Raw genomic sequence first — 15,072 nt, 5'->3', positions numbered from 1 at the left:
TTCAGTGAATGGAGCTTTTCGCTCTCCAGTAATAGGGTCACAGAGAAACCGCTCATGGCAGCCTTGCTAGCCCTTCTCTCTCATCAGCTAACTCCTGTTTAAGAAGTTAATCACCTTTAATCCCAGCCCTACAGAGGCAGGGGCAGGCAGATCTCTATGAGTTCAAGCCAACCTAGTCTAGTCTACACAGTGAGACCTTGTCTCAAAAAAACAAAAACGGTAAATTGAGTCCCTATCCCTCTCTTTTTAAATATGACAACTCCTCGGAGAGAAACTCAAGTGGATTTTAAATTCATCTGGTACAGAATAAAGGTACGAGGCTGGGGATGCAGCTTGGGGGTCGAGTGCTTGCTCAGCACTCAAAGGGCCCTGGGTTCGATCCCTAGCACCATATAAGAAGGATGTGTTGAAATAATCTTTTGTTTTCTTTTTCTTTTTTAAGCAATTTATTTTGTTTCATGTGCATTGGTGTTTCACCTGCATGTATGTCTGTGTGAGGATGTCAGGTCCCCTGGAACTGGAGCTACAGTCAGTTGTAAGCTGCCCTGCGGGTGCTGGGAATTAAACCCAGGTCCTCTGGAAGAGCAGCCAGTGCTCTTAACCACTGAGCCATCTCTCCAGCCACTGTTTGTTTTCTAAGAGTATGCTGCTCCAGGCCAGTCGCCTTCTGGCCAGGAAGATAGCCAGAAAGAACAACGGCATTGACCAGTCTTCATTCTTCCCAGCCCCCTTCGCTGTGGACAGGGTACCCTCTGTCTACACGCTAAACAGCTTTGTGGCCCTACACAATGAAATCCCTTTTGAAGTGTGAGAGAAACAGGGTTTGGGAAAGAAAGTAGTAGAAGGTCTCAAGGAACATATTCCAGAAACTATGCAGCAAGTGGCCACAACGCACCCGCCCTCCACAGGCATGGCCCAGAGCTAAGGGTTGGCAGCATTCTGTCCCATCAAACAAGATGGGGCATAGGAGCACCCCAGTGTATTCACCAGGACCCGCAGAGGGCTGCGAGATCAGAGGGGCAAAGGGGAGAGGAAGACATCAGAGTCAAATCCAACCAGCAGGGGAAGAAGAGAGGAAAATTCTGCCCTAAAGAGCATGGGTCCCTGAACACAGGTCCTTGGCGGAACCCTGACACGGAAGGCCCTTCCTTACACACGTAGGTATCACACTGCTCTCCTTTGGAGGCAAAATCAGACAGCCCAGGGAGGGCCTCAGCCCAGCAGTCAGTGAGTCCTCCCCACCCTTCCCCAGTGCGCCTGAGAGGGGGAGGGCTTCACCGAGGACCTACCAGGCCCCTCCCCAACATTTCCTATAGCTAGAAAACAAAACCCAAAAAGTCCTGGGAAAAAGTCCAATAAGAACTTTCATCATACAAAAAACCCAAATAGTCCTCTCTTGCTGTCTGAGGCACGGTACGCCCCTCTCAAGGCTTCCTGTCCCAGCTAGGACAACATTACTATTTCATTTTTTAAAAATTAAAATAAAATATCCACCCACCCTTCCCCAAGTGCTACTTCATATAGCTCGCGCTCCACACACCCCAAAGCAGGCATTGCTCCCTTGACACAAGGTAAACTTAAGACTCTGCTGCGACCCACAGCTTCTGAGGGCCCATTCCCCACAACCAACCCAAGTGCAGTCCGCTGAGGAAGGGGCAGTGCAGAGCGCCGGACTCTTCCAGCCCCTCACCGAGGTCAGGTCCACCTGGACCATGGGGAAGGCCACCGAGGGCTGCACCCCTTCCTAGCAAAGGAGTCAGGCCAGGCAGGGGAGTCATTCTCCCCCAGCTCTGGGCAGCAGCTGCAGGCCTGGGCCATGACTGGGCTCATAAAGTTCCATGACCTCGAGATCCCAGTGCGAACCAGCCAGTCTTCTCCTGGGCCAGGTCCAGCTCCCGAAGGCGAATGTGTACCTCCCCAAGGAGCACGTTCTCCCAAAATCCTTGCTCACTTAGCACGCTCAGCTGGAGCTCCCGCTGCTGTAGGTCTCCCTTGGGGATCCCATCATACACCAACTGCAAACATTGGGAAAAGAGGGAGACTGTGAGACAGGGCAGGGTAATCTGCAGGGAAGTGATACAGGGTAGGGTGATCCACCGGGAAGTCAGAGAAGATGACCAGTCCCTGGGGTTCATTCGTTCTCTCTCTCTCTCTCTCTCTCTCTCTCTCTCTCTCTCTCTCTCACCCTCCCTCCCTTCTTTCCTTTCCTCCCTCCCTTTCTTTCTTTGTTTTTTCAAGACAGGGTTTCTCTGCGTAGTCCTGGCTGTCCTGGAACTCACTCTATAGACCAGGCCTTGAACTCATGGAGATCTGCCTGCCTCTGCCTCCCAAATGCTGGGATTATGTTTACTGGGTCTGTCATCCTCCATGCCACACAAACCCCAGTAGAGTCTGTGTGACAAGTTCCACAGATTGAGGCGAAAACTTCAGAAGGAGGAGGCCTCCTGGAACCGGTTGTGAAACTCTTGGCTGGAGCGAAATATCGAGCAGAAGTTCTCATGGCAATCTATCTGTTTTATCTTCTTCTATTCCCTTTCCATATTTACAAGATGTTCCTGATAGCCCAGGCTGAGATTTTAAGTGAGAAATATGGATAAGAAACCATCCCTTGAGATTAGGTCACTACCTATGACCTTATCTCCGGAATAACCAGTGCTTTACTTCATAAATCATTTATAAAAATTATAAAATAGTATAATGATAACTTTCCCAATGATAAAATTTCACGTGGCTGTATGTACATCATCGGAAGTGGGCTTAGATATATAGTAAAGAAAGCCTTGGGCTGGAGAGATGGCTCAGTGGTTAAGAGCATCGCCTGCTCTTCCAAAGGTCCTGAGTTCAATTCCCAGCAACCACATGGTGGCTCACAACCATCTGTAATGAGGTCTGGTGCTCTCTTCTGGCCTGTAGACATACACACAGACAGAATATTGTATACATAATAAATAAATAAATATTTTTTTAAAAAAGCCTTAAATAAAAGATCAATAGTTTAAAATTATACCTTGAAGATTTACAAAAACTAGATACTAGTTGTTAAACAATGACCAACCATAAACATTTATTAACCTGATCTTGGAAATGTGCCGTTAGCCTCTGCTGCTTCTGTGCTTTTCTGTGCCAAAGGACAATGATGTCATTGTCCTCTCCGTGATTGCTTCACTAAACACATCTTTTAAGAATTTTAACAGTTGTCTCATTATGTATAAAAATCCTTGCTTGAAAGCTGTAAAATACACTGAGATTCAAACTACCTCTGCATTAGTTTCTGTCTGTCACCTCCAAATCCTTACCCACCTAGCCTTTGAGGACCCTTGTCCCAAGGACCCCCATAGCTGACTGGGGTGGTCCGTTGCAACTCCATATAGGTCAGAAAGCTTCCGTCCTCACATATGAGGGCCCAAATCCCACCTTGAGGATCATAATACCCAGGGTTTGAGAGTTTTTATATAGAGGGGAAGGTGGTCCACTGTGTTAGGCTTTATAACATGTGGGGATGCCATCAAACACCTCACTAGTCCAGAGCGCTTGCTGTCGGCCTGGAGAGATGGCTCAGCAGCTATGAGCAGTGGTTGTTGCCCAACATAGTGGTGCACACCTTTAATCCCAGTACTTGGGAGGCAAAAGCAGGCGGATCTGTGTGAGTTCAAGGCCAGCCTGGTCTACAAAATGACTTTCAGGACAGCCAGAAATGTGATATAGAGGAAACCCTGTCTTGAAAAACAAAAACAAAAACAAAAAAAACCCTCAGCACCCACATAGCAGCTCACAACTGTCTATAACTCAAGTTCCAGTGGATCCAATACCCTCATACGGACATACATGCAGCCCAAACATCAATGTACATTTAAAAAAAATGTTTTTGCTGTCTGGAAGCTCAAAATCACCTATAACTCCAGCTCTAGGGGATCAGACTCAATCTTCTGGGACTCATGGGCACATTTACACACAAATAAAATGAGTATTAAAAAAGTACAGTCCATACCAAAATTCTCAAGGCCACCACTGAACAAAAAAGCAGTAACAGCATCTAAATCAGCAAGTATGACTTGCTCCAATACAACTAAGTTTATAAGAACGGACAGTCTGTTGCCAGGTGTTGTGTGGCCAAGCCTAAAATCCCAGCACTCAGAGGTGGGGGCAGGAGGATCAGGAATTCGAGGCCAGCCTTGGTTATATATGGAGTTTGAGTCTCAAAAAAAACCAAAACAAATAACTAAAGAAGAGGTTTGCCAGCCCCCGCGCTACCCTGTCTGTCTACCCAACCCCCCACCCCACCCCCATTTTCCACACACCATCTCATTGTAGGTAGGGTTGCAGGTTTTCCGAGCCACTTTGGTTTTTCTCTTCGTGGTCTTCTGAGGGTCAGGAAGGAGGTAAATCTTTACATAGGGGTCAGGGTCGTTCCCATCCTGGAGCGGCTGCTATAACAGGATGAAACAGAAGATGAAGATCCAATAGTATCTCCCACTTCCCAGTCATCCCTGAAGCCACACTCTGATCTAGATTCTCTCGCCTTCACCCTTTGGCTTGGTGTACGGCACACCCAATCTTTTAAATCTGCTTTCCAGCTCATTACATGCTGATAAAAAGATCTACCATGATTACATTAAACATACACACACATAATTTTTCAGTTTTGGTTTTTTTGAGACAGGGCTCTACATAGTCCTGGCTGTCCTGGAGCTCACTATATAGATCAGGCTGAACTTAAACTCACAGAGATTATCCACCTGCCTCTGCCTCCTGAGTGCTGAGATTAAAGGAAGGAATGCATCGCTATGCCTGGCTTGTAATATGGTTTTAATGAACCATCAAGTCACCAGGCATCTCCTCTCCACGCTGTTTTGTTATTTGGTACCTTGTAAGCGCTATCAGGTAGAGGCGTGAGTCAGAGAGAAGAGGTGGCTTGCTCAGGGCCCACTGATGACTGATTCAGTCAGGCTGACCCTGCTCTAGTTTTTGTTTTTAGAGCCTGGGTCCAACCATCCCATGGTCTCCAAACTCATTCTTAGGTCAAAACCAAGAGCAGCATTTCATGTCCCAGCACTTGGGAAGCTGAGTCAGGAGGATTGCCTTGTGGTCAAAGCCAACTAGACTATCTATTGAGTTCCAGTTCCAGACTAGCTTGGGCTAGATTGAGAACCTGTCTTATAAAAATAAATAAATTTAAAAATCCATCCCCTGATATTTGATTCAGAACACAGCACATTTACCCAAAGACCTCTAGGGACGGAAGTCAGAGCCTTGCTATGCTCCCTTCGGCTCCTCCGCCCTCCACTCTAGGCTGCAGCTAGCTAACAATAACTAAGCAGTTTCTGATAACCCCACACAGGCTGTTAGACCTGACTGCTCCCTGCTTCCCCACATCTGAAGCAATCTCCTCTCAGATTTACACAAGGGGCTTCCTCCCTCCCTTCCTTGGGTCTTTGAACAGATCTCATCACTGAGGCCTTCTCTACCCCTTAATGCAAACGCCAGCCTCGTCCTTTCTCCCGGACTCCTCTGCTTTATCTCTTGTACGGTTCCCAACCCACTGACACACCATATATTGTCCTTGTCTATTCTAAGGTCTGCCCTTTCTAAGTAGACTACAGGCGCCCTGGGCACAGCTGTGTTTTGGCTTCTCCTGTATCAAGGGCTAATGTATTATTAGGCACTAGAAAAGATTTGTTGAATGAATGAGTGATAATGTGAATATGAAACCAAGTTTTTTCAGGTTTTTTTTTTTTTTTTTGAGACAGGGTTTCTCCGTGTAGCTTTGGAGCTTGTCCCGGAACTTGCTCTGTAGACCAGGCTGGCCTCAAACTTGCAGAGATCCACCTGCCTCTCCCTCCCGAATGCTGGGATTAAAGGCGTGCACCACCACTGCTTGGCAAAACCAAGTTTTCTTTGACTTCAAAGTACGTGCTTCTGCTATGACTTGGTTGGTGTTCCAAACTTCAAAATAAACAACATCAGACGCTACACATTGTAAATGTTCAATAAATGTTCCTTTCCCCTTCATGATGATCTTAGAACCTGTGCCAAAATTAATTATATACTGCCTTGAATATGCCCGAAGGAAGTCCAGTGGCTGCCCTGTCTAGACTCACCTTTCTATCTTTATCTATTACTATAACCAGGTAGCAAATGCTCTAGGCCTCTCTTTTATAAAACCAGAATTACCATAGCAACACTACTACTCAGAAAGGCAAGTGCATCCCATAGATTATCTAGGTTCATCCCCACAGCAACCCCTGGAGGGAGTTGGTCCAGCATCTTATAAAGAGGCTCACGGTACTCAGGATACCGCCACATAGACCACAGCAAGCAAGCAGCTGTGTCTTGAATCGCCTGGTCAACCGCAGGCCTGGCGTGGGCAGCCTGTGGTGGAGACTCAGTAAACATCTGTGGTTACTCTCGTTATCCGGGAGCAGAGAACTGACTCACCCAAAAGCTACCAGCAGAAAGATGACGGACCCAGTGAGGGCTGGGCCTGCACTTACCAAGCCCCGAATATGCATCACCATGATGAAGAGTTTGTTGTTCTTATAGGAGATGGACAGCTTCACCTCCCCACCGACCTTCCCAACGGGCCGGGCCCAAGTCCCATCTGTAGGGATAAAAGAAACTGAAAAAGATCCATACTCCAGAAGTGCCCCTGACTGGTGCCAGGCAGACATTTCTACTTCCTTCCTGAAGTCCTGCCCCAACCTGTCAGGTTTCTAACACTTATGTGGGCTAGAATGCAATGGAGAGCTGGGTTGGGATGAGTGTGCCCAGTCTGAGGGGAGTAATCACTAAATAAATATCCTTCCCCTAGGGACCTCAGCCACAGATCTGTGGACACCACAGCCCGAATGGAAAACCAGAGTCCTCAGCAAGTAAGCAACTGAACACGAAAGGAAGCTGACAAAGAGGTGGGGATGTATTCTGGCAGGACCGCCACCAGGAAAGAACTGTACCTGAGGACTTTGGAACTGAGCTGGGGCCTGAAGCCTTCTCATCCCGGGGCAGGGGGTGGAAGAAGGTATATACCAGATCACACTGGAACAGATCAGAAAACAGGAGCCACTCTTCAGTAAGACATGGCCCAGGAAGGGTTCATTTTATTTACATACACACACACACACACACACACACACACACACACACACACACACGCACACATTTTTGCCTTTTTTTTTTTTTAAGAGAAAAGAGCCAAGGCTGGAGAGATGGCTCAGGGTGAAGAGCACTTGGACCTGGGTTCAATTCTCAGCACCCACATGGACGGTCACAACTGTTGTAGCCCCTGTTCCTGGGGACATGCCACCCTCACACAGACAGACATGCAGGCAAAATGCAAATGCACACAAAATAAAGTAATTAAAAAAAGAAAGAAAGAAAAATAGCCAATGGTTGGATGGGTAGGGAACAAATCCCTGTATGCTCAACATTCAAGAAACAAAAGGAAGAAGATGGTTACAAGTTCAAGGCTAGCCTGGTCTCCAAAGTGAGTCCTTAGTGAGAGTGAGACCACATCTCAAAAACCAAAGTGAACAAATAAATAAATAAAGCCAGGCCACTGCGGATCAAAAGCAGTCTGTTCTAGTCTACTCCAGCCTTCTCCATTCACCTATCAACACACCAGCTTGGGGAGACGACTGAGCTAGCCTGGGGCTGAAACACAAGCCTATCTCTGGAGAATGTTTCTAATAAGCACAGGAAATGAAAACAAAGCCCAGACCTAAGGCTGGTCCACCATGGACCTGTGCTTGCTCAACCTCAGTAGGGCCAGGCACTCACTGGTCATTCTCCAGACCCCTGATGGCTTCCCCAGGACTCAGGTCCCCTCCTCTCACATCCCCGGGCCACTCACTCACCTCAGCCACCTCCGGGGCTGCATGAATCAAGTGCCAGATGTAGCCATTTAGCTCCTCCCTCCGCCGCTCGGCCACTGCCTCTCCCCGGGAGCGGCCAATCACAAAGCGACTAGGGAAGCTGGATTGACAGGCAGACAAGGGACACAGGGATGGGGGAGAGGATATGAAGATTTTAGATTTCATTTGTATTTACCTGATCCTCTTTTCCTAGCTGCTTCTCTTCCGGGTCACCCTTGCCTCTATGACTGTTACCAGACCTCGCAGTCTGTGCCTGCTGTATTGGTCCGTTTCTGTCCCTCTCTTTCTACACACACACACACACACACACACACACACACACACACACAGACACATTTTTCCTGGGACCCCAGACATTTCCAGCATTTTAATCATCAAGCATTTAAAGACTTCTGGGTATGGTTCTGTGGCATCGAGTACAGTCACCGTCTGCATAACCATCACCAGAAGCTAGCTAGGTCTAGAACTCTTCATTCTGCGGAACTAAACCTCTTGAACCTCAACCACTGAGTCTGCATTCGGTCTCCAGGGCCTGACTGTTCTGGGGAAATCCAATAAGTAGGATCATGGCGTTTTTATCTCCTCGTGACTGGCATATTTCATTCAGGCTCATTCTTGCTGTAGGTGTCAAAGGTCCTTCCCTTCCAAGTCTGAATGTGTATGTCACACTTTGTCCATTAGGAAAAAATACTACAATTCTTTGATAAATTATAAACTCTAAGAAATGATCGGCTTCACCCAGTGCCCCTGCTTTCAGCTCAGCTGGCTTGCTTTCTGGCGAGTGCCCCCATGTTTAATTTTTCAAGGCTGTTGGGCTATCTGGCGATAACAGCCAGCAGGGGGCGCTCCTGTCACCAACCCCACTCCCAGGCAGGGTAAAGCAGGTAGATCCTCAACTTCAAAGGGTTCTTTCTGAAAGACGTCCTAGCTTCATCCCCATCCCTCCCCCATCTCTTTCAGTTCAAGAGGATTGGGAGTTGCGGGGGGGGGGGGGGGGCTACCTGGGCAGGAGAGAAGATGGGAAGAGCAGGCGCAGCTTGTTGTGCAGTTCCTGGAACTCCTCAAACGTCCTCTGGATGTACGTTGCCTCATGAGCGTTCTCCCGCATCACCTTCACCACATAAATCTGCAAAGCCGAAACTCAGAGTACACCTGCCTGCCCACCTGCCCACCAGGGGACGGGAGGAGGAGTAGAAGTGCGTGCCTCCGTGTGTGCGTGCGTGCGTGCGTGCCTCCGTATGTGCGTGCGCGGTACTTTCCGGAAGGAAAAAGGCCTTGGAAGAGTCTCCAGTGGAGAAAATAGGTAGGCTGCATACAGGCGGGAACCTGAAAGCAGAGACTTCCTCCCTGTGTCTCTCAGAACTACAAACCAGTTCAGCTTCCCGAGTCTATGCAGGTCACTTAAGTGAGGGAACAGGCCTGTCTGGATTATTCCCAGTGCCAGAGCCTTGGTAAACTCCAGAGCACACTGTGCAGGTATGGAAAAAGGGTTAACCCCAAGAAGATGAGTGGACAGAAAGCAACAAAAAGGAGCAAACACTTACATAGCCCTTGCTGGGGTGGAAGATCTTCTCGTGACGGCAGAGGAAGACATCAGTGATGCGCCCAGAGCTCTTGAGAGTGTGTGTTCGGGGTGCAAAGGAAAGGGTTAGCCGGTCATCTGAGCCTGTGAATTTCATCTGAGCCAGGTTGTGAATGAAAAAGTTGAGTTTCGTGGCGACGCTACCCAGGCTGGACTCAATCAATCTGTTTGTGTAGAAGGGGAAACCAAGGATGTAGCCACGGGCCCAACCTTCCTGTGCTGTGATAGCTATCCAACCAGATATTGCCAAAGTCCTGAGATTTGGGGGGGAGGGAGGATGGAGTGGGAGTAGACAAGATTTCAATATGTAGCCCAGGCTGGCCTCAAATTCATGGTGATCCTCCTGTCTCAGCTTCCTAAGTACTAGAATTACAGGTATGTGCTACCATGCCCAGGCCTGAGTTTAAATTAGCCACCAGGGCTGGAGAGATGGCTCAGAGGTTAGGAGCACTGCCTGTTCTTCCAAAGGTCCTGAGATCAATTCCCAGCAACCACATGGTGGTTCACGACCATCTGTAATGAGATCTGGTGCAGAATACAGTATATATGATAAATAAATAAATCTTTAAAAAACATTAGCCACCAGATCAACTATGTTCCCAATGTCATAGTGTAACAGAGTACATGATTGACACATTATCTTATGGAATTTGTGAATCCTGAGTTCTTATTCCTCCTGCCAAAGACACTCAAAACAAGGTAGGCGGGAACTCGGGATGGTCAGTGTCTTAAGTACTAACAATGGAATCCCAGGGCCACACCAAGCACTGCTCAAAAAGACTAACTTCTAAGTGATGTCTGGTTGAAGGGGAAGGGTCTGACCAAAAGAGTTAAAATATATCATAAATTGGGTGTGCATCCACACTCCGTTAGTCCCAGCACAGGCAGGTGGATCTTTGAGCTCTTCCAAGGCTAGCCTGGTCTATAGAACAAATTCTAGGACAGCCAGGGCTACACAGAAAAACCCTATCTTGGAAAACCATAAATATAAATAAATAAATAGAACCTATTATAAAATCGAGCTTCCCCATTGCCTCCTGGACCAAGTCTCTGGTTGGGTTCTGGTAGGAACCCAGATAACAGCCAGGCAGTGGTCTGTGCTGTGTGTTACCTTGTGAAGTAGGTGGTGGCATTGGCCTCTGTGTCCTGAGGCCTCAGGGCATCATACACATACTTGAGGTCCTCCAGGTCGGAGAGCTCGGGGATTCCACAGGACAGCATCTAGAAGAAAGGAAGGCTGCCTGTAACAAGAGCCAAGCCTGGCTTTCTTTCTGCCTGAGACAAGGTTTTCTGTACTAAGCACCATGATTCTTCGGGGATACAGACAGATGCCGTGGGCAGTGGTTAGTGGGCCACAGTCACTGAAAGGCTACATGAGGGGTCAGGCATCACTGTTTCTAGTCATTGGGTCTCTGCCTTTAAAGAAGACAGATGCCACAACTGGGAGAAGTGGATCTTCAGGAATCCTCGGGAACAATCCGGGGCAGTCTTAAAGATGGAGCCAGGTAATAAGAAGGAAAGTCATAAAGAGATGAACTCCTTACCAGGCCCAGAAGGTTAAGGAAGAGGTGGGTGTGCTTGCGAATGAGGTTGTAGGCTTGGCAGCAAAGGTCAACAAAATCATGGAAGCGGCTGGAAGGCTTGTCACCCCCATTGATGACGTATGCCATGTCCGAGGTGAACACAAAGGGGGCACGGTCCCTGGGTCAAGGGAGCATAGAGGTAGAGATAGTCAATATGAAGACGGAAGGCCACTTTGTAAGCTCCACCAGGGGCTGTTTTCCTTCAACCCTCAAGATGCCTTCTGACCTGGGAGCTAGTAACACCTTCTCCCAGCTACCCAACTGCGTTCCTGCTGAAGCTCAGTCCTCAGCCCCAGGTCTTGTGATCAGCTGATCCTCACCTTCCACAAGCTCTGCACAAACTTGAGCTCCTGATCAGTCTCCTCTCCTTCAGAGCTGCTCGCCCAGGGTCAGGCCTCTGAGGGTCCACTTGCTTCTCGTGCCCCAGCTCTGAACCACTCTTGCCCGCCACGCAGGAACCCACCTACCTCTTGATATTGCCAAACATCTGCGCGTGGCCCAGGAAGCGGCCGAAATCTATGTGGAACATGTGCCCGGTGGTCTTCAGCATGATGTTGTCATTGTGTCTGTCACAGATGCCCAAGATGTATGTAGCCACACAGCAGCCAGCGCAGGAGTAGATGAAGTTCTCCACAGCCTGTGAAGAGTTCCTCTCATGTGAACTCTAGAAGCACCCAGTGCCCACCTGCTTATCCGCATTATATACCAAAGCACAGGTTTATGAACACAGAAGCATTCCTGTCATCTATGTATTCTAGAATAGGAGATGGAAGGTTTATGTCTATATACACCCTCCATTTGAATTTGGTTTCGTTTGGTTGGTTGGTTGGTTGGAAAGACAGTAGACATGTGCAGTTCAGATCGGGAGACCTTAGTGGACAGAAAGGCTGATGCTTCAAACTTTTCCAAGAGGTCAAGATAAGCCTGACTCAAGAGTGGTACTGAGTATCGGAACTAAGGGCACCTGACCCTGTGGTAGACCATTATTTCATCTAGGCAAAGATGTGCTACACTGGTTTATGCTGCAGAATGTTACTTTAACTATGTAAAGGTGTGTTACTTTTGCTTATGTTGCGTTTGTTTAACAGTGTAAGGATGTGTGTTTAACTGTGTAAAGATATGTTGTATTTGTTTCACCTTGCCTGCCTAAGGCACCTGATTGGTCTAATAAAGAGCTGAACTGCCAATAGTTAGGCAGAGGGAGGAATAGACGAGGCTGCCAGATAGAATGGGAGAAATCTAGGCTCAAGGAGAAAGAGAATGAGCGGAAGGACATAGCTGGCTAGGGCAAGAAGTCAGGCAGATGGTAGCCAAACAGCCAGGTACAGAGAATCAGTGAAAGTAAGATACACAGAAATAAAAAAGGTAATAAAAATAAAAATCCCCGAGGCAAGAGGTAGATAAAGAGAAACAGGTTAATTTAAGTTAAAAGAGCTAGCCAGAAATGAGCCTAAGCTAGGCTGAGCATTCAAAACTAATTAATAAGCCTCCGTGTTGCGATTTGGGAGCTGGTTGGTGGCCCAAAAGAAAAAGCCTGGTACATGACCCTTCTTCATGTACCCTTCTTCCTGTCCCAAATAGCACTCCAGTCCCAGAGTGCTTGATAGCAGCTAAATGCTTACCTAATTAAAATCACTGCCTCCAAAGAAGAGCTGAGACAGCGTCACACTTCCTGCAGTGTTTTGCACTTGGAAATCAGACATCTCTATTTAGTAAAATGTGTTGGAGATATTTTGGGGCTCAAGGGGTGGGAGGGGCTGGGGTAAAAGCACTTGTGCTTTAAGCATGAGGAAGGACAGGAGTTGGAAGCCCCAGTACCAATGTAAAAAACTAGGTATAGCTGTGCATGCCTGTAACCCCCATGTGGTGGAACTGAGATGTTTGAGAGTTCACTGGCCAGCCAGCCTAGACAAAACAGCAAGCTTCCAGTTCCTTCCTCAACAGACCCTACCTAAAGACAGCAAAGTACAGAGTGAGAGAGGAAGACACTTGATGTCCTGCTTTGGCCTTAGCATGCACACCCATGGGTGCGTGCATTTACCCATTCATGTTCATGCACAAACACAAAAAGGAGGCGGGGCCAGGCGTGTGGCACTTGGGAGGGAGAGGCAGGTCTCTGTGTATTTTAGGTCGACTTGATCTATATAATGAGTTCCAGGACAGCCAGAGCTACATAGTGAGACTCTTGTCTCAAAAAACAAAACAAAGCCGGGCGGTGGTGGCGCACGCCTTTAATCCCAGCACTTGGGAGGCAGAGGCAGGTGGATCTCTGTGAGTTCAAGACCAGCCTGGTCTACAAGAGCTAGTCCCAGGACAGGCTCCAAAACCACAGAGAAACCCTGTCTCGAAAAAAAAAAAAAAAGCAAAATAAAAAAAAACAACAAAAACAAAAAAAAAACAGATATAGAATTCAGCTTCTGTAAGGGGAAGGCTATTTCTTAGAAAGCAAACATCTATGAATGAAAAAAAAAAACTGCTTGGATCCAGGCGGTGGTGGCGCACGCCTTTAATCCCAGCTCTAGGGAGGCAGAGGCAGGCGGATCTCTATGAGTTTGAGGACACCTGGTCTACAGAGATAGTTCCAGGACAGGCTCCAAAGCTACAAAGAGAAACCCCATCTGTAAAAACGAAGAAAAAAGAAAAGCAGGAAGAGAAAAAAGAAAAAGGAACTACTAGCTCTGTGCCCCACATCTACAGTCTCAACATTCAGGAAGCTGAGGCAGGAGGATCATGAGTTCCAGGCCTGCGTGAGCTATGCTACAGAGTGAGGTCCTGTCTCAAAAAACCAAAAGGGGAAAAAAAATAACAAAGTCAGCTTCCAGGTACGTCCCTGCTTGTTGTAGACACTTGCACGTTTATTATGACTTGCTGGTACACTGGCAAGGAGAAATTACAGTTCCAACACCCAGCACAGCACTTGTTATGGGAGGCGTTCAGCACCTGAGAAAACACGTTAGCATAAATAGCACATGGGTTTGGAGGAGGGAGAGAAGCAGCAGCAGTAGCCTCTCCAAGCTCAGTGTACAATGTCGAAGGAGCAGTGTGTGAGGCTAGGAAACAGGGAATGGCTTTCTAGGCCAAAGGGTACTATCATCTAGAGGTATTAGACTCGTGTGAACATCCCCTACACGGGAGCCTAAGTGAAAGGCCAGGCTGGATTACAAAGGCAGCGATGTAGATGTTGGATTTATCTAGCGGCAGCCTTTGAAGAACCCAGAGCAAAGATGTGACATGAACGGCTCTGGACTTGAAAAGTCCCCAAAACTAGGCAGAGGGACCGTGAAGAAGCTGCTGGCTCTGGGTGACTGCAGCATCCTACAGTTACGGATAGGAAACACACAATAAGCAGGCCTCAAGAGGTGAGCGGAGACAGGAAACTGATGATAGCAAAGATGCAGCGGGGGAATCCAGCCAGCGAGGGCGACTGCGGCTTAAGTTGCACGGGGAAAGGGGTTACAAGTGGGGCTTTGGAGTCCTCGCGACATGAGCAGGGATAGAAGGCAAAGCAGAAGGCATGTCAGTCAAGACAGTGTTAGTCGGAGAGCACAGAGGGAGGGCCTGGGAATTATACCCTGGGGACCACAAATTTATTAGGGCTGCTTAAGACCACCTGATCACACACCCATCAGACATACCCTGGTTATTATTTGACTGCCTGCATGTCTTCCTTCAGGAATAAAATGCACCAATCAACATAAATTAGTATTGATATTCCCTTGAAGCAAGCCTTATAGGAATTAACATTCTGGCATCTTTTGTTTGTTTTTGAGACAGAGTCTTACTATGTAGCCCTGGCTGGCTTGGAACTCACAGAGGTCTACCTGCCTCTGCCTCCTGAGTTCTGGGATTAGAAGTATGGATCACATTCTGGTATTTTTATTGTAACCTGCTCCTCTTCACTCACCCCAAACTTCATGAATCCAAAGACGACAGTCATAAAGCTGAGGACTGGTCACAGATGACAGCAGACCACCAGGGCTCTACCATCCCTGGCAGCTCACCTTCTTTCCTCTAGCGAGGCCAGTCAGGCCGCTTGGCT

General features: G+C 47.9%; 1 protein-coding gene across 2 annotated transcripts in view; it reads right to left on the bottom strand.

Moving 5' to 3' along the window:
* Positions 1-439: 439 nt before the first annotated feature.
* The window catches only part of Pik3c2b (phosphatidylinositol-4-phosphate 3-kinase catalytic subunit type 2 beta), a 63,656-nt gene continuing 49,023 nt past the window's right edge, over positions 440-15,072 (bottom strand). For both annotated transcript variants that reach the window (XM_075987938.1, XM_075987939.1), the window contains 10 exons: positions 11,501-11,670; positions 10,995-11,151; positions 10,562-10,671; positions 9,413-9,614; positions 8,870-8,994; positions 7,851-7,968; positions 6,951-7,032; positions 6,492-6,598; positions 4,299-4,427; positions 440-2,015 (listed from right to left, as the gene is read on the bottom strand). In XM_075987938.1, the coding sequence (XP_075844053.1) occupies positions 1,827-2,015; positions 4,299-4,427; positions 6,492-6,598; positions 6,951-7,032; positions 7,851-7,968; positions 8,870-8,994; positions 9,413-9,614; positions 10,562-10,671; positions 10,995-11,151; positions 11,501-11,670 (1,389 nt within the window). In that variant the 3' untranslated portion in view covers positions 440-1,826. The remainder of the gene's footprint in view (positions 2,016-4,298; positions 4,428-6,491; positions 6,599-6,950; positions 7,033-7,850; positions 7,969-8,869; positions 8,995-9,412; positions 9,615-10,561; positions 10,672-10,994; positions 11,152-11,500; positions 11,671-15,072) is intronic.

This window comes from Microtus pennsylvanicus, chromosome 10 (assembly GCF_037038515.1).
Source record: "Microtus pennsylvanicus isolate mMicPen1 chromosome 10, mMicPen1.hap1, whole genome shotgun sequence".
NCBI classification, from domain to species: domain Eukaryota; kingdom Metazoa; phylum Chordata; class Mammalia; order Rodentia; family Cricetidae; genus Microtus; species Microtus pennsylvanicus.
The sequence above is the reverse complement of the archived record's forward strand: the minus strand, read 5'-3'. Positions and strand labels throughout refer to the sequence as shown.